General features: G+C 39.4%; 2 protein-coding genes across 7 annotated transcripts in view; both read left to right on the forward strand.

Moving 5' to 3' along the window:
- The first annotated feature begins 1607 nt into the window (after window positions 1–1607).
- il12ba (interleukin 12Ba) lies at window positions 1608–4453 on the forward strand. Of its 2 annotated transcripts, XM_085421278.1 has the most exons (8): window positions 1608–1898; window positions 2394–2478; window positions 2568–2855; window positions 2946–3048; window positions 3321–3550; window positions 3637–3800; window positions 3951–4072; window positions 4316–4453. In XM_085421278.1, exons 2-8 carry the CDS (start codon window positions 2394–2396, stop codon window positions 4365–4367), a joined length of 1044 nt encoding a protein of 347 aa, XP_085277404.1. In that variant the 5' UTR covers window positions 1608–1898; the 3' UTR covers window positions 4368–4453. The 2 variants fall into 2 exon arrangements, with proteins under 2 accessions (XP_085277404.1, XP_085277396.1); XM_085421270.1 differs by lacking the exon at window positions 4316–4453 and having other exon boundaries at window positions 3951–4229.
- Window positions 4454–11142: 6689 nt separating this feature from the next.
- Window positions 11143–14800, forward strand: part of LOC146677363 (transcription factor COE1-like) — a 57660-nt gene continuing 54002 nt past the window's right edge. For 4 of the 5 annotated variants that reach the window (XM_085421231.1, XM_085421223.1, XM_085421240.1 and 1 more), the window contains exons 1-3: window positions 11153–12063; window positions 12986–13142; window positions 14379–14442. In XM_085421231.1, coding sequence (XP_085277357.1) covers window positions 11930–12063; window positions 12986–13142; window positions 14379–14442 — 355 coding nt within the window. In that variant the 5' untranslated portion in view covers window positions 11153–11929. Of the gene's footprint in view, window positions 12064–12985; window positions 13143–14378; window positions 14443–14800 lie in introns of all 5 variants that reach the window. The other variant, XM_085421257.1, reaches the window with a different exon arrangement.

Raw genomic sequence — 14800 nt, forward strand, 5'->3', positions numbered from 1 at the left:
TGATTGCTGAACTAACACCCCATAATCAGCTCCTGTCTGAACATTTGGCTTTGTTTTTGTCCATCTTCCAACTCCTGTACAAGAAATCCTGGTGTACTTTGGGAGAGAGTTTGGTGACAGCAATTATCTTCATTAGATTGTTGTTTTGTGGAGCTAAGCTTGCACTAAACAAAGAGTTTTGCACATTTCCTGCTTGTAAATAAACTTAACTTATATTCTAAGTCCCACATTTGAGTTCATTCAGTCTTTTTCCCTTATCACAGCTTCAATATTTAAAATAATAATACTTTCAATGCATTTCTTTAAAACTGGCATAGTGTCACAGTGGCTGTGTGTCTTGCAAATGCAGGACCCAAAACACGAGGAATAAACTATTAGGTGGTTTTATTAAAGTAAACTAAAGCACAAAAATAACATGAATAACAAACCCAGGAAAATCACATCTTTGACACAAGAACAGACTGCAAGGGAGGACACAAACATGAGGGAGAACAGAAGCCCACTTTAGGATGAGTATTTGTCAGACATGAGAGCAGCTTTTTCTTCCCCCTATAAACCTAACTTTTGTATTTGTCGTCAAGGTGACATAAGACGACTGTTAGGGTGGAGGCAGAAAAAAGTTGTTCAGAAGGTTGATAATGAGGTCTTTTTATTAGTTCTTTCACATTGTTATATATACAGTGCAGCCAACTAAAGCAAAATAAATTAGAAAAGTTTAAAGGAAAAAGATAACATTTCCATTTAAAGATCATCCTAACAAAATTGAAACAGCATTGTACTTCATGGGCAAACCCCCTTTAACAAGGGCCTCTGACACTATGGGCCACCTACATCATGACCTACCATACTGCCCCTCCAAGAGAGTGGCCTCCCACTCGTTGAAATAGCAGTTAAATACCACTTAAGGATTAAATAAATTAATAACGCTCAATCTGTCATTCAAATATAATGATGATAAGTTAACAGTTGGAACATTAGCAAAAATATTTTTAGAAAATGCCTCAATTCTGCAAATGTTTAAAACCAACAGATTCTTTAACCTCACCAAATGCCACCCCTCCTTCATCCTACACTTGGCACATTCCCTCCCAGGAACTTTACCATAAAAGGAGGCCAGAAATGGCTTTTGCTAGCTGGAGGTCAGGTGTAGTCTGGAGGGGAGGTGAGAAACAAAGTAGACACAAATCTTAAAATACTATGCAACTTTTTCCATGGATTTTAAAATAGTCTGTTTGCGAAATATACAGCAGTTAGATTAAAGGCACTGCGGGATGATTGGAGATCACAGGCTCCCTGTGACAATGACATTTTGTCATCATGCAGCTTATGTACTTCTGCTTGCGTTAATTCATAGATTAGCTAATAAAACTTCGGTTTTTTTGAGGGAAAATATTACAATTGTGTATTTGTATGTGACTAAGGAGGGGGTTTTTTGGTTTTGTTTTTAAAAAGTGAAAAAGTTAGGGTTCAAATTTGGTTTTATTATAAAAAAAAAAAAGGTCAAGCGGGGGGTGCTGGGAAGTGTTTTAATGCCGCAGATGAGGCGCCAAAACTGAAAGTGAAACTTTCGCGAGCAGCAAACGAGCAGGAGCTACGATTAACGGTGCCAGCAAAGACAAGATGATAATAAATAAAGGTTACACACGCTTACAACTACCGACACATTCACACTGATTGATGTTTAAGGTGCATCGTACCTGTTACTGCTTTGTTCAATGAGACACGACTGGGAGTGAGTAATGAATGGGTATATAGGTTTGTTTATTTGGACGCAGGGAAAGCGAATTTCCTCTGGACTTTTTCCCCTCCATCAGCACGACGAGGGGAAATTTGGCCATCAGCGATAAAAGGCACCCAAAATAACAGGATCTTCGTTAAGCGTGGAAGGTACTGACAAGGTAAGGTTGTTCTTTACAAATCTGTTGATATATATCTTAAAAACAAAAAAGGTTAATGTTAAATAATGACGTAATAATACAAAATAAGAGTGGTTATAAATTGCACAAGTATTATAGAAGTAGGTGTGGCTTGTTTAATATTTAAGCTCTTTGAGTTGACTGATTCCTTTTAGCATCACAAATGCTGCCGTTAATATCAACTTCTCTTTCCACAGAGTGTGTTATGACTTTATTTATCTAATCTTATTATTTATTTATTCAGGCAGTTGGACACTGATCAGAGTTGATGGCAGTGCATTTCTGCTATTGCAGTGGGTTATTACAAGTGCAGCTTTACTGCCATTTGTAAATACAGGTGTAATGTCTTTAAGCATGTGCATCCAAGAGCCTGTACTACTTTTATTGCATTTTTACTGACTTCCTTTGTGCCCTCTTCTTCCAATTTTTATTGATTTTTCATGATTACCTCCCTGTTCTGTCTTTTTTTTCACTCAGATGAAGTGGTTTGCTTTCAGCATCATCTGTGCAGTTTTCCAAATCAGTTACCAGAATCCAAAGCACTGGACTCTGTTGCCCAACAGTAAGTTTGATAGTTGGGAGAATCTGTCACCCTAAGTTTAAATGATTGATTCTTTTCAATCCCTTGAATGTGAATCTGTCTCCCGATAGTTCTGGTTTTGGAGGTGGATGGCACTTTGGCTGAGCAGAACCTGTTGTGTATGGAGTCGCCAGAGGAGCTCATTGGGAGTGCCAACCAGAGCCAAGAAATCTTTTGGAAGAAGAATGGAATAGATCAAGCTCAGAGGGGAAACTCATATCGAGTGCAGCTAGAGGAAAGCTTAGGGGGGGGCAACTACACCTGCCACAGTGAGGATGGATCTCTTCTCAATCATACTATTGTTCTCATCAAAGAAGATAAGAGCAAAAGGCGGAAGATACTAGTGAAAACTGACGAAGGTGTGTGCAAATTTGACACAAATTATACAGCTGAGAAAACTGGATACATTTTAAAGTATTTGTCTTGTGCTCTCTGAATCGTCTTGTTAGATTATCTCAAGTGCACGGCTCAAAATTACAGCGGCGAGTTCTACTGCTCCTGGACCTGGCACAGCAGCCGCAGTGGCAGAGTAGCATTTATCAAAGCTCATCGGTAAGCGCACGTTGTACTGCTGAAACACTTTCGGTTCTGCTCACCAATAACAACAATAAGTCATCATGTAGGAGCTGAGATTGCAGAAAGACATCCATAAACGCCCAGTTATGAAAGGAAACATGTTTGTGATTTTTAAAGGTCATGTACAGGGAACCGTATTCCATGTTTAAAAAAGATATGATAATAATAATACAGCTGCAAATGTTTGTCCATGAGAATCTTGTACAACCACTTGACTAGAAAAGTAAAAAAAACATGCATTTCTACAGTGTTCCTGACAGCAACGCAAAGTGCTCTGTCGATACCAGCGGCCAGTGGACGTGCTCCTCAGGTTACGGCAACTTCAGCTGTACCTTGAGCGACAACAGGATCTCCTGCCTGGACAAACAGCATTGCCCTTACGCCGAGGAGAGCAAGCAGATCTGCGTCACTGTGTTCGTGTTGAGCCAGCACTTTCTGTTGGAGGAATATTTTCAGCGCTTTTACTTGTCAGAGATTGGTGAGAATTCTTTGGAGGAAGCTTCCTCTTTTATGGCTTTTCATTGTTTTGGTCTTACTCTGGTGTTTTGCTTCCGTCTTAAACAGTGAAACCTGACAAGGTGGAGATTGCTCAAGTCAACACCACAGTGATACAGTGGAGTTACCCGAGCTCCTGGAGCAGCCCCTACTCCTACTTCCCTCTCACCTTCCAGATTGCACAGCTCAAGGATGGTTGTGAGAGCTGTGACAACCCTTGCAACAACTATCAAGTAAGTGCCATTTACAGACTGTAAATATTTCCAGAGGAAGAAATGAATATAATGATACACCATATGTGTTAATTGATATGATACAGTGCATGAAGGGTACATGTATAAATGCGTTGGGGGTTTTTTTTGTTTGTTTTTTTTTAATTTCAGGCTTTGACACTCCACTCTACAGACACTTTTCAGTTCAAAGTGAAGCAAAGGGCTAAGGCTGTGTGCGTCAGAGCAAAAGATGCTTTCTCTTTCTCACAATGGAGCGAGTGGAGCCATAAAAGGTTGGTGCCACTCAGTACTGTAACATGGGACACTCGGCATCCGTTTCTTTTGTAAATCTTGCAAGCCACACGTTTTTCCCCATAGGTTGTGATCACATGTCAGAGTGCCGACTGCGTGTTGTCTCTTGGCCTTGTCATTTCCACTTTTTACATAACTCACCGATGGCTGTGGTGTGTTTTTGAGCCTTAAACTTCAGTCTGTCACAGTGCCAAATGATTCTTTTATTTCTTTTCTGTTTACAGGCTGAGGAACCACAGGAAGAAGAGGAACAAGCACCTGAACAAACGAATATAAAAGAGGAGAATCGTGGCGCTTTATATATTTATTTTACAGAATAATTTTTTTTATTTATTTATTTTTTTTGTAATTTCTAATTGTGCAAGTAAATAAAGTTGAGTTTTGCTAAGCTTGGACTTTTTGTCACCTGTCTGTTGCATAATATTGGTGAAACCAAATATAAGCTACCAATCAAATTAACACATCACCCAGATTTCAGACATAATCAGGAGACACTATAGAAGTCATTCAAGAAATGACTGTAGCACTGTTTTCCTATCAGCTTTCAGAAAGGTCAGTGATGTAATATTAAACCCCATTTTGCAGAGAACAATGTTTGAATAACACATGTAGATGGAAATCAGGTGCACAGAATTTCTGTCCTTTCCCTAACCAGTTAGGTGAGAGTGTAGTTTTTGGTAGAAACTCCTCTTTGCTCTGGGACAAAAAACAGAAGTTTCATTAAAACAATTGTTATTAGTCAAGATCTGGCACCTGTGGTTTCCTATATGTGCTTCTTGCAAGGACACAAATTTTTTTTTTTTTTTTTTTTTTTTTTTTTTGTGTGTGTCATGTTTGCTTTCTTTTTTTTTTTTTTTCTATCAATTGCCTTCTCCATGGTTATATTACAAAATTATAATTTCAGATTAAATCATCACGCATCTGCTTTATACTGAACTAGCTGGCAGCTCTGACTTTTCCATGGGATTCTCTAAAGGACAATACTTTTCTGTAAGGTCAATATATAAACAATTTCTGCCAGTATTGATATATTAGTAGAGCAGCATTTTCCCTTAGCTAAATACAGTAATATCAAAACTGAGCTCAGAGTTCCTCAGCATGCTTGGTTTCGAACACCCCTATAAGAGGAAGCGCACATGTGATAATGTAAGCTTAGTCAAACAGCTCGGCAGTGACCTTTAAACAAAGGAATTGTCAATGTGATTAAAACTATTAGTCAACACAATCTGGCATTTTCCTTTGCCAGTAACTCTTCTTCACAGTGACATTGGCACATCGCTACAAGCATGACTGGTTAACAGCCTAGCGCTGGTGGCAGTAATGTTTACCCTACACACTTTTTTTATATAGTTGAGGACAAAAACAGTGCCAGGCCTGAAAAAAGAATAATCCACAGTAGATGAGCAGTATCTGAAAGCCATGTCCTTAAGAAAAGGGGGGGGGGGGGGGACATGCATGTGGTCCTTAAGTTTCAAATGAGACTCATCGGAAATGGTCTCAGTGGAAGGGTGACTGCCAAAAAGTCATTCTTAATGAAGAGAAACAAGGAGTAAAAGGCTGAGGTATGCCAAATTACACAAGTATTGAACTGAAAAGCATGCAGTGGCGCACTATCAGTCATGGATTGGCCTCCTCAGAGCCTGGATCTCAAATTTATTGAAACAGTGTAAGATAAACTGGACAAACAGCATAAAAGGCAGCCAACATCCAATAAAGATCTTTGAATGTCCTTCAAGAAGCATGGAGAACTCTTCCTAAAAACTACTTCAATGACATAAAAGGTTGCCTAAGAGAGTTCAGGCTGTGTTGAAGAATAAAGGTGTCCATACCAAATATCAAGCTCGTTAGAATTCCACAAAATACATTATTGCCCGATATGCTGTGTTTCCATTTATGTGTCCAAATGTCTGAATAAATTGTTGAAACTACTTCCCATTTTCCAAGCAAAATAGAAAGAAATGAGAGATGGTTCAAGACTTTTCCAAAGCAATATAGCTATAAAGAATTCTGTGTTTAATACTGTGTAATGTTCACCTGTAGTTATAACCTCTCCTATGAAACTATCTTATGCAGTTATAATAGTTTGCAATACCAGTACCCAGTCACTGATGCCCACTAGGACTTTCTTGGCAAATATATTGATAAAAAATATTATTCTCAAACACTATTTAAATATGTTTGTATGTCAAATGTTGATGTTAAAAAAATAGCTTTTAGCTTATTTAATCCCCGTTATACAATGAAAAGGGCACGCAAACACACTTTAGTGTCTTGTGGCTCTAAAAAGTTCAGTTCAGCAGTTCACTAAATTAATGTTTACTGGTGTGTGTGTGTGTGTGTGTGTGTGTGTGTGTGTGTGTGTGTGTGTGTGTGTGTGTGTGTGTGTGTGTGTAAAGGGTCCTAACAACCTGAAACTCCAGTCTAATTGTTAATGAAGTATTATTTAGGACCAAATTTCCATGTCACATGCAAGAAAAGTCCAAATAAACAACATCAGACCTAGTGAATCATAAGCGACTCTTGTGTGCATTGGTCTGTAGGTTATGGTTGTTTGTCGCGAGGCCATGGTAGCTGTCGCGAAGCTGTGGTGGCTGCTCTGTTCACTTCCCCCATCTTAAAAAAGCAGAAGAGGTTAAGTGACATAATGACTTTCGGGGCGAAATACCAAACAAAAAAAAAAGATATGACAGTCCTGATCTACGTTTTAGTTGTCTGCATGTGACAGAGAGTATTTGTTACATTTTTGAGAAATGTTTCAACTTTTATGCTTATGAAAAAGTAAAAGAATACTATGATTTATCTTAAATTTTTCATTTTTAAAAGTGGAAATCTTCTTTAAAAAGCTTCTTTAAAAACACTAAATCGGTATCTTAGGGTTATAGTAGATAGGCCTCTGAGGTCAAATGAGACTTTATGAATGCTATGACATGATCTTTTGATAAGTGATTAAATTAGATCCTCACTGGTTGCAATAACACTTTTACTGGCAGTTAATCCATTAGTTATTCTTTGATTGATGTAAACCATCAGAAAATTATTAAAAACAAAGGCTAATTGTGATTTACCCACGCTAACGCTGACATCTTACCACTGACATCTTTCTAATCTAGTCAGACCACAAACCAAAGATTTTAATTGACTTGCATAAAGAACAAAATATCAAATCTGCACACTGGACTTCAATATATCATCGAAACAATCTTGTGTTTTCAGCTTTAGTTTATAGTAGGTGTAATTTAAAGGAGACGTCTGTGAGGAATTATAACATTTGCAGCGAACATGACCTCAGCTCCAATCTAACCACAATGCTGAATGCATCATGTGTTACATTAGCCACGTGGTCTGACTGGAACAGCATACAGTGTGTCTCTGATTAATGTAGGTCAAAGGGCATGAATGACATCAATTTGTATGTTTCACAGCTGTCAGTACAGTAAATACAATACTGTTGGTTGTGACTAAAGACAAATAGAATACTTGGTTCTGACATAGTCAGTTTCTTACAGTTTCTTCTAAACCAAGTAAAGATAGTTTCTGTCTCAGTTTCAGTGTATGGATGGATTCTTGTGCAGAGCTGGTAGAGTTTGATTTATATGCAGTTTAAATAATTGTCTCACCTGTCGGAAAACATGAAGGGCACAGCCTGATACCCACTACAGAGTCACTGTTCTTTGCTTCCACTTAGTTCTACTTTTGACATTTTTATATACATGTATTTATGTGTATACATGTGATGTGTGATGTGATGTGTCACTTACGCCTAGTCTTTAAAAAAAATTAAAAATTGCTTAAATTGTCTCTGTGGGGTTTACACTGTGGCCAACATATCCACGGAAATGGGTTTCTATAAGCAAAATGAGGAATGATTATGACTTCTATAAGACAAGGTCATCCTTACTGAGCCCATCAATAGCAATTGGGGGAGGGGGGGGGGGGGGGGTGATATTTCAAGGCCAAGGTCATGTTTTGGTACACTGAGTGTATATTGTGTGCACATAAAAATATTGTTTCTTTCTATATTTTGAACAGTTTAACTTTTAAACACTTGGTTTAAATACACAACGGGATTAGATTAGATTAGATTAGATTAGAATTGCTTTCATTCATCGCTGCCGTCTTACTGACCTTATCCACTCATTTCCTGACTATGACAATCATGGTACAGAAATGCAGCCACATGGACATGCTATGCAAGTGCTGCTGAGACTTGATGGCCCTCTTGCGTCGTGTGATGTCTTTTTTACCCCACTAGATGGCAACATTGCACCTGATACGTGTGCTTTTCATAGGTCTTGACCTGAAATGAAACGAGACTGGGGATTGCTAGAGATATGTAGCCTAAAGGACTGAAAAATGTACAGCACTCATTTTTCATCACAGCAGTTTATTAAATTTCTAGTCAATATTTGCTGACGCTATAAAAGCACTTTAGGAACAACAATTATACTTGTTTTTTCCTTTCATGTTTTATGCTGATATTAAAATGGATCGAGTCTACTGGTGCCTTGACACGTTTTAAAAGGCAAACACCTATATTTGTCCACTTTATGTCGACTGGAGAGCATATTGTAAGACATACGCTCCGCTCTCATAAGCATATGCCCTGATTTTACAACTAGTGATTTTTACGAGTCTTCCGTTCAATCAGGCCATTATTATCATCAGCCCAACCTTTTTGATTTACAGGAACATCTGGCTGTACAAGAGACGGACTGCAGCGCCTACAACTCCTTTCTCATCAGTTACTTCAAAACGTCTAAATCACGCAGGGAATTTTAATAGCCTTCCCATATGTGGACACTTGAACATGAGTCCTCGTCAAGTGTCCTATACGCACACACATATGCAGACGCACCTTTACATCATTTAAATGGCGTGCGCATTCCTGTTTGCGAGTAAGGACCTGAGATATTTTGCAAACCTTACGTCCGGGTGCCAAGGAGTTAGTAAATCGCGGTATTAGCATGGCTGGGAGATCGGGGCCCAGACTGACATGCCTGTTTTTGGATACTGGGACAGTGATATTTGGGGTAACCGTGTGCGTTGGTGTTTGGGGATATAAATATACGCCACCCCGGAGGCCTCCGGTGTTCGCGCGGGCCTGCATGCCGACCAAGGCAGACAGATCACTTTGAGGGAGCCACAATCAAACAAATGTGCTGAAGGATAGATATGAACTTGTGTGTGTGTGTGTGTGTGTGTGTGTGTGTGTGTGTGTGTGTGTGTGTGTGTGTGTGTGTGTGTGTGTGTGTGTGTGTGTGCGCAAAAAAAAAAAAAAATCGTGAGAGACTTTTTATTACTATTTATTGTGTCGTGTACTCACGTGGTAGGGTGCTCATATTTCTCCTCCCACAGCAGGAGACATAAATAAACAGCTACAGAAAATGATGAGATGATTGCCGCGGGTTTGGTGTCTAACCTTGACCGTTTATGGCATTTCTCGGCGGTTTGCTGGTCGCTTATTATGCCGAAAGGTCACTCAAAAAGTAATAGTTAAAAACAAAGTAAAACTTGTTTGGGGTTATTAGAGTGCCAAAATATATAACCTCATAATTCCAAATAGTCTGTATTTTGTTTTAATTATACGTGAGCTTTTTTCCCTGAGCCCGCAACCGCCAGCATCAACGTGTCAGACTCTTTCATTTGAGCCGTTTTTTGATAAAATCTTAATTTTCAGATATAGCCTCCTGATAAAAACAACAAAACCAAACGACTCTTTCATCCTTTCCATTTCATTATAATTAAGCAAACAGTACTTAGTGAGCAGATGCCTCCCCCGGACAATTCAATTTGATAATTTAGAAATGACTCTAATGATCGGAGGAAAACCAGGACTGGCGAGCAAAGTGGGGAGAGCTGCAGCAGCATCCTCATTTCCTGCTAGAGCTGCTGGATTTGTTCGTCCGGTCTTCATGCATGTGGGCTCACCGCGCAGTTTCATGGCTCCGTGAGCAACCATGCAAATTTTTTGTCACACTTTTTTTCTTCATCTCTTTTTTTGTGCTGTTATTGTTTGTGAGCAGTTGCTTTTGAGTGACTGCAAATTTCTTTTTGGGCAGCAGGACGCAGAACAGTTTAGCTGTAATCCTCATATTTATGTTGGATTCAGCATTTAGTCCCGCAAGATTTATGTAATGCATCTAATCAAAGCTAATTTCAAACCACCGGGCTGTAACACAAAATTGTGCGCAGCGGCTGCCAGGCTCTGTTTTTTCTTTTTTCTTTTTTTCCTTTGGTGCGCTGAAACTTTGTTAAGCCCATAATCTGCCGGAGTTGATACTCTGAATGAACACTTGGACTTCTCCGTGCAGTTGATTCCGAATCTCGTGTGAAAACAACAAGACGGAGCTTCAGTTAAAAAAAAAAATACAAATAAATGTTTGAATAAAGTCCTTTTTCTCCACAGCACACGCGTGCAGAATGTGGACAATTAAAATATTGGTTTTTTGGTTGTTTGATGTTGAATTAATCTGAGACATATACGCATAAATCTGCGCGCAGATGGTGAGTGCTTCTCGGATTGTTTCACTCCACTAGTGCATGCTTTGTCACATAATAACGAGACAAAAACGAAAAAAAATGTTTGTATATGATCCTCATTAGAACATTTAATCAGAATCTGTTTGGGCTTTTTGCAGATGGATGCGGGGATATTTCGTGGCGTGCAGTTTCTCTTGCTCTTCTCTTTGCTCACAGACGGAAAACTATATGGATCAAACTAACTTCCTCCCTGGAGCTGGTGTTTGATTGCCATGAACATATTAACTGTCAGCTCTAAACACTAAACACAAAAAAGATTTAACACGCACACATCACGCACGCACAGAGAGAGAGGGAGAGCGCGCGCAAAGCTTCAGGCTAAGTGGCTGGGGCGGGACAGTGCGCGGAGCGAGGCGGGGACAGAAGGCAGGCGGGCGGGCAACGTGGTGGTCGGGTTGGTGGACAGATGATTGTCCGCGTTATTAACTATGTTTGAGGCGTGCAGACCACGCCTCCTTCACCTACTAGTCCTCCCCTTTGCGTGCAGACCACGCCTCCTTCACCTACTAGTCCTCTCTCCTGTTTGGCATCCCAGAGATGGTCCAAAGTGATTCCTCAGGGAAGGAAAAAGAGCGCAAATCACCCGAGCGGGAGATGAGGAGGAGTTGAGCCGCTGCTGCCCGGGACTGCCGCTTAATTGCGCGTAATCTTCCGTTTCATTCATCTGAGCTGAGAGAGAGAGGAGGGGAAGACTTTGTAAATAAGGAAACGGAGCTAAGGAAAGCGAAACGCGTTTTCATCTCCTCGTTTTTCGTTTTCTCTTTGGACTGTTTGTTTGCAAAGAAAAAAAAGAAAAGAGAGAGAAAGAGGGGGAAACTGACATTTTTGCTCGCGTTTATGTCAGCTGCACCTTGATCCCGGGGACTGTCGCCAACTCAGTGCAGCCTCTCATCCTGCGCTTCCCCCCTCTTTCATCGTTTCTCACGCTGTTCATCTTCACACAGCTGCTGCTTCCCCACTCCGTTTTCCTTCTGGAGTCGCTGACACGAGGTGCAGCTAACCTCGGATGCTGACAGCTCCCGGCCTCCCTTTATTCTTTCTTTCTTTTTTTCCCTTCCACATGTCGCATCTTTTGTTTACTTTGAGAAACACGCCGCAACTAAACGCCGAGTGAAACAGACCACGCTACTTTGCTCGTTCTGACAGCGCGATCAAACAGACAAGCAAGAGGGGGGGAGGCAGGAGGGGAAAAGAAGAAGAAGAAGAGAGAGAGTGAAAGGAGGGAGCCGAGGAGAGGAGGAGAGAGAGAGGGGGGAGAGAGTGAGTGAGAGATAGAGACAGTGTGAAGGTGCGTTTTGATGTTTGGCATCCACGAGAGCATCCAGAGGAGTGGGAGTAGTATGAAAGAAGAGCCCATGGTGGCCGGGATGAACGCGGTTCGGACATGGATGCAGGGCGCCGGGGTGCTGGACGCCAACACAGCCGCCCAGAGGTGAGCCCAAGGCGGCCTTGGCGGTGCGCTGACTGCGGGGCGTGGAGACCGGGGATATGGGGGGGGAGAAAAGCCGCTCAGATCTGCGGTGTTAAAGACGGGAGAGCGGCTGCATCACTTGGGGCAGCACGAGTCCCCAGAGGACGCAGTTGTGGGATAATCACCGCTCCCCCTCCAGGCATTTCAAGCCCTTTTCCCCTCATTTTTCTCTTTCTTTTTTCTTTTTTTTAGCTCAAAGTCCGACTTACTAAAATATTGTATGTGCCTCGAAGTTTTTTATTTAACGGATTTCAGGAAGAAGGGGCTGTAACAGTGACTAAAACTCCAGGGCGAGCGGGGTTTAAATGTTCCCTCAGCATAACTTTAGTTTGAAAAAGTGAGCGCTGAGTTTTGCTTAGACTTTTCAGCTCACTTTGTTGTTTACTCCTCCTTTATTATTCATATTATTAGTAGTAGTTGTGATTTTGTTGTGATAAAACCGAGTAGCTTATGTGCATATAGAATTATATTTTTCAGGTCTACAATTTCGCAGTTTTCCCACAAAATAAAAGAAAGTGAATTTGATTTCATTAAAGCTGCAGTAGAAAGTAATGACGCTAACATGGACGACAGGCCTACCATCGAGAGAGCAACTGATGTGTCCAAATTATGACGTTAATATTAAATAGTACGTCGAAGCAATTTAACTTTACGCTTTAACATTTAGCCATATTTCTGTAATTATTGTTGATGAAACTGCAGCTTTTTTATTCAACTGCACAGAGACGAATTTTGCCAGCGATGAGGTTGAATCTGAGGGCAGGTTTCTGTCGTGCTGTGATTCTATTTTCTTCATTTTATTCTTTTTTTTTATTTTTATGTATATATATTTTTTCAATGCCCGTCGTTTTGGATGCTAGTTGGTCTGTGCTTGTGTCCGCAGCGGAGTGGGTCTCGCTCGGGCACACTTCGAGAAACAGCCGCCCTCCAACCTCCGCAAGTCCAACTTCTTCCACTTCGTCCTGGCTTTGTACGACAGACAGGGTCAGCCTGTGGAAATAGAGAGAACCACTTTCGTCGACTTTGTAGAGAAGGAAAAGGTGAGTTTGCAAATTAAATATACAAACACACACACACACACACACACACACACACATATATATATATATATATATATATATATATATATATATATATATATATATATATATATATATATATATATATATATATATATATATATATGCCTTATTATTTATTTTCATCGTCTCACTGCCTGTAATAAAATATTCAAAGGAAAGAGTACAATGTTTAAATTGCAGCGAAGCATCGACTGACGCCTGACAATATAGTCAAAGTGATAAATTACCAAACGCACACAGCAGGGATTATTACTCCCGAAGGCTTTCCTGATGTGATTTTTAGACGTGGGTTCCTAAAAAAATATAATACTTTCAGACTTCTGATTATATTTGTCATTACTCTGACTTTCTTCATAGCTGCAAAATAATGAATATTACACATATTTACAGCAACTTTTGCGCTCATCTACCGAGAACCATATTGACTTTTATATTCTGTGACAGCTCAGCACAGCATGCAGCCCATTCCTGCAGGTGCTCTCCTGACAAGCTTCTTCATTTTCACATGTTTTTTTAAATTTTCTTTAAAAAGGGAACTTTCAATATTAGTCTTTGAAGTCACATCGATATAGGAAAATGTTTTACTTATTAATAAGTGCTGCATTTATTAGCATTTAACAACGACTTCTTTATAATTAATTATAGTCAAATGTTTTTGTGCTGCCCAATAAGAAGACGTTACACATTGCGCGTTGTCGTGTTGGGGGGAGATAATAAATGTGTAGGAAGTTGTATCATTTTAAAAATAGGAAATAAAATAAAATGAAGCTGTGGGAGAACGGTAGAATAGTTTAGGTTACAAAGCTTAAAAACAAATTTAAAAAACAGTGTTTTAAAAAAACAAAAAACAAAAAAACAATTAATTATGAAGAAGTTGGGTCTCTTATTCTTTGTCAAATAGCCTCATTAAAAGTTACGGATTCCTTTTTTTTTTCTTTTTCTAACTCTTCTCTGCAAACTCGATACGAAGAGGTGAGAGAGAAATGAAAACTTAATTTCACTGTAGATATGAAGTTATATATATATATATATATATATATATATATATATATATATATATATATATATATATATATATATATATATATATATATATATATAGATATATCAAGTTGTAGACATGCAGTCGAAGTACCAGGACGAGGTGGCTCGCTTGTCTGCTTGCTTTTACCGGGTCTGGTTTAATTTTCATAGGAAATGACGGGGGAAAAGACCAACAATGGGATCCATTATAGACTTCAGCTCCTCTACAGTAACGGTGAGTTTGGTTTCCATAATTTTTATGGAGCAATAACAGAAGCAGCGTGTCAATGAAACGTCAAACGCAAGTGAGAAAACTCTGGAAATAAATGTTTTAGGTGGTCACTTGGTTGAGCTTCGGTTTAGAGGTTTTATAGTTTTCTTCTATGGATTTATTAGCTTTCAGGCAACATGAAAGATGATAACTTCAGATATTTTTAAATTATTGCATTATTACTCATAAATGAAAAAACAAAAGCATGTTTTTTAATTATTATTTGTATTATTTATGTATTTATTTATTGCTGTTTCATTTGCTTCTACCAATAAACGCAGTGTATTTCTCTTTAGGAGTAAAAAACTCCAAGCTGCAAAAT

The sequence above is a fragment of the Rhamphochromis longiceps genome, linkage group LG2 (assembly GCF_057381845.1).
Source record: "Rhamphochromis longiceps isolate RC_006_pf linkage group LG2, R_longiceps_female_GT1.1, whole genome shotgun sequence".
NCBI lineage: Eukaryota > Metazoa > Chordata > Actinopteri > Cichliformes > Cichlidae > Rhamphochromis > Rhamphochromis longiceps.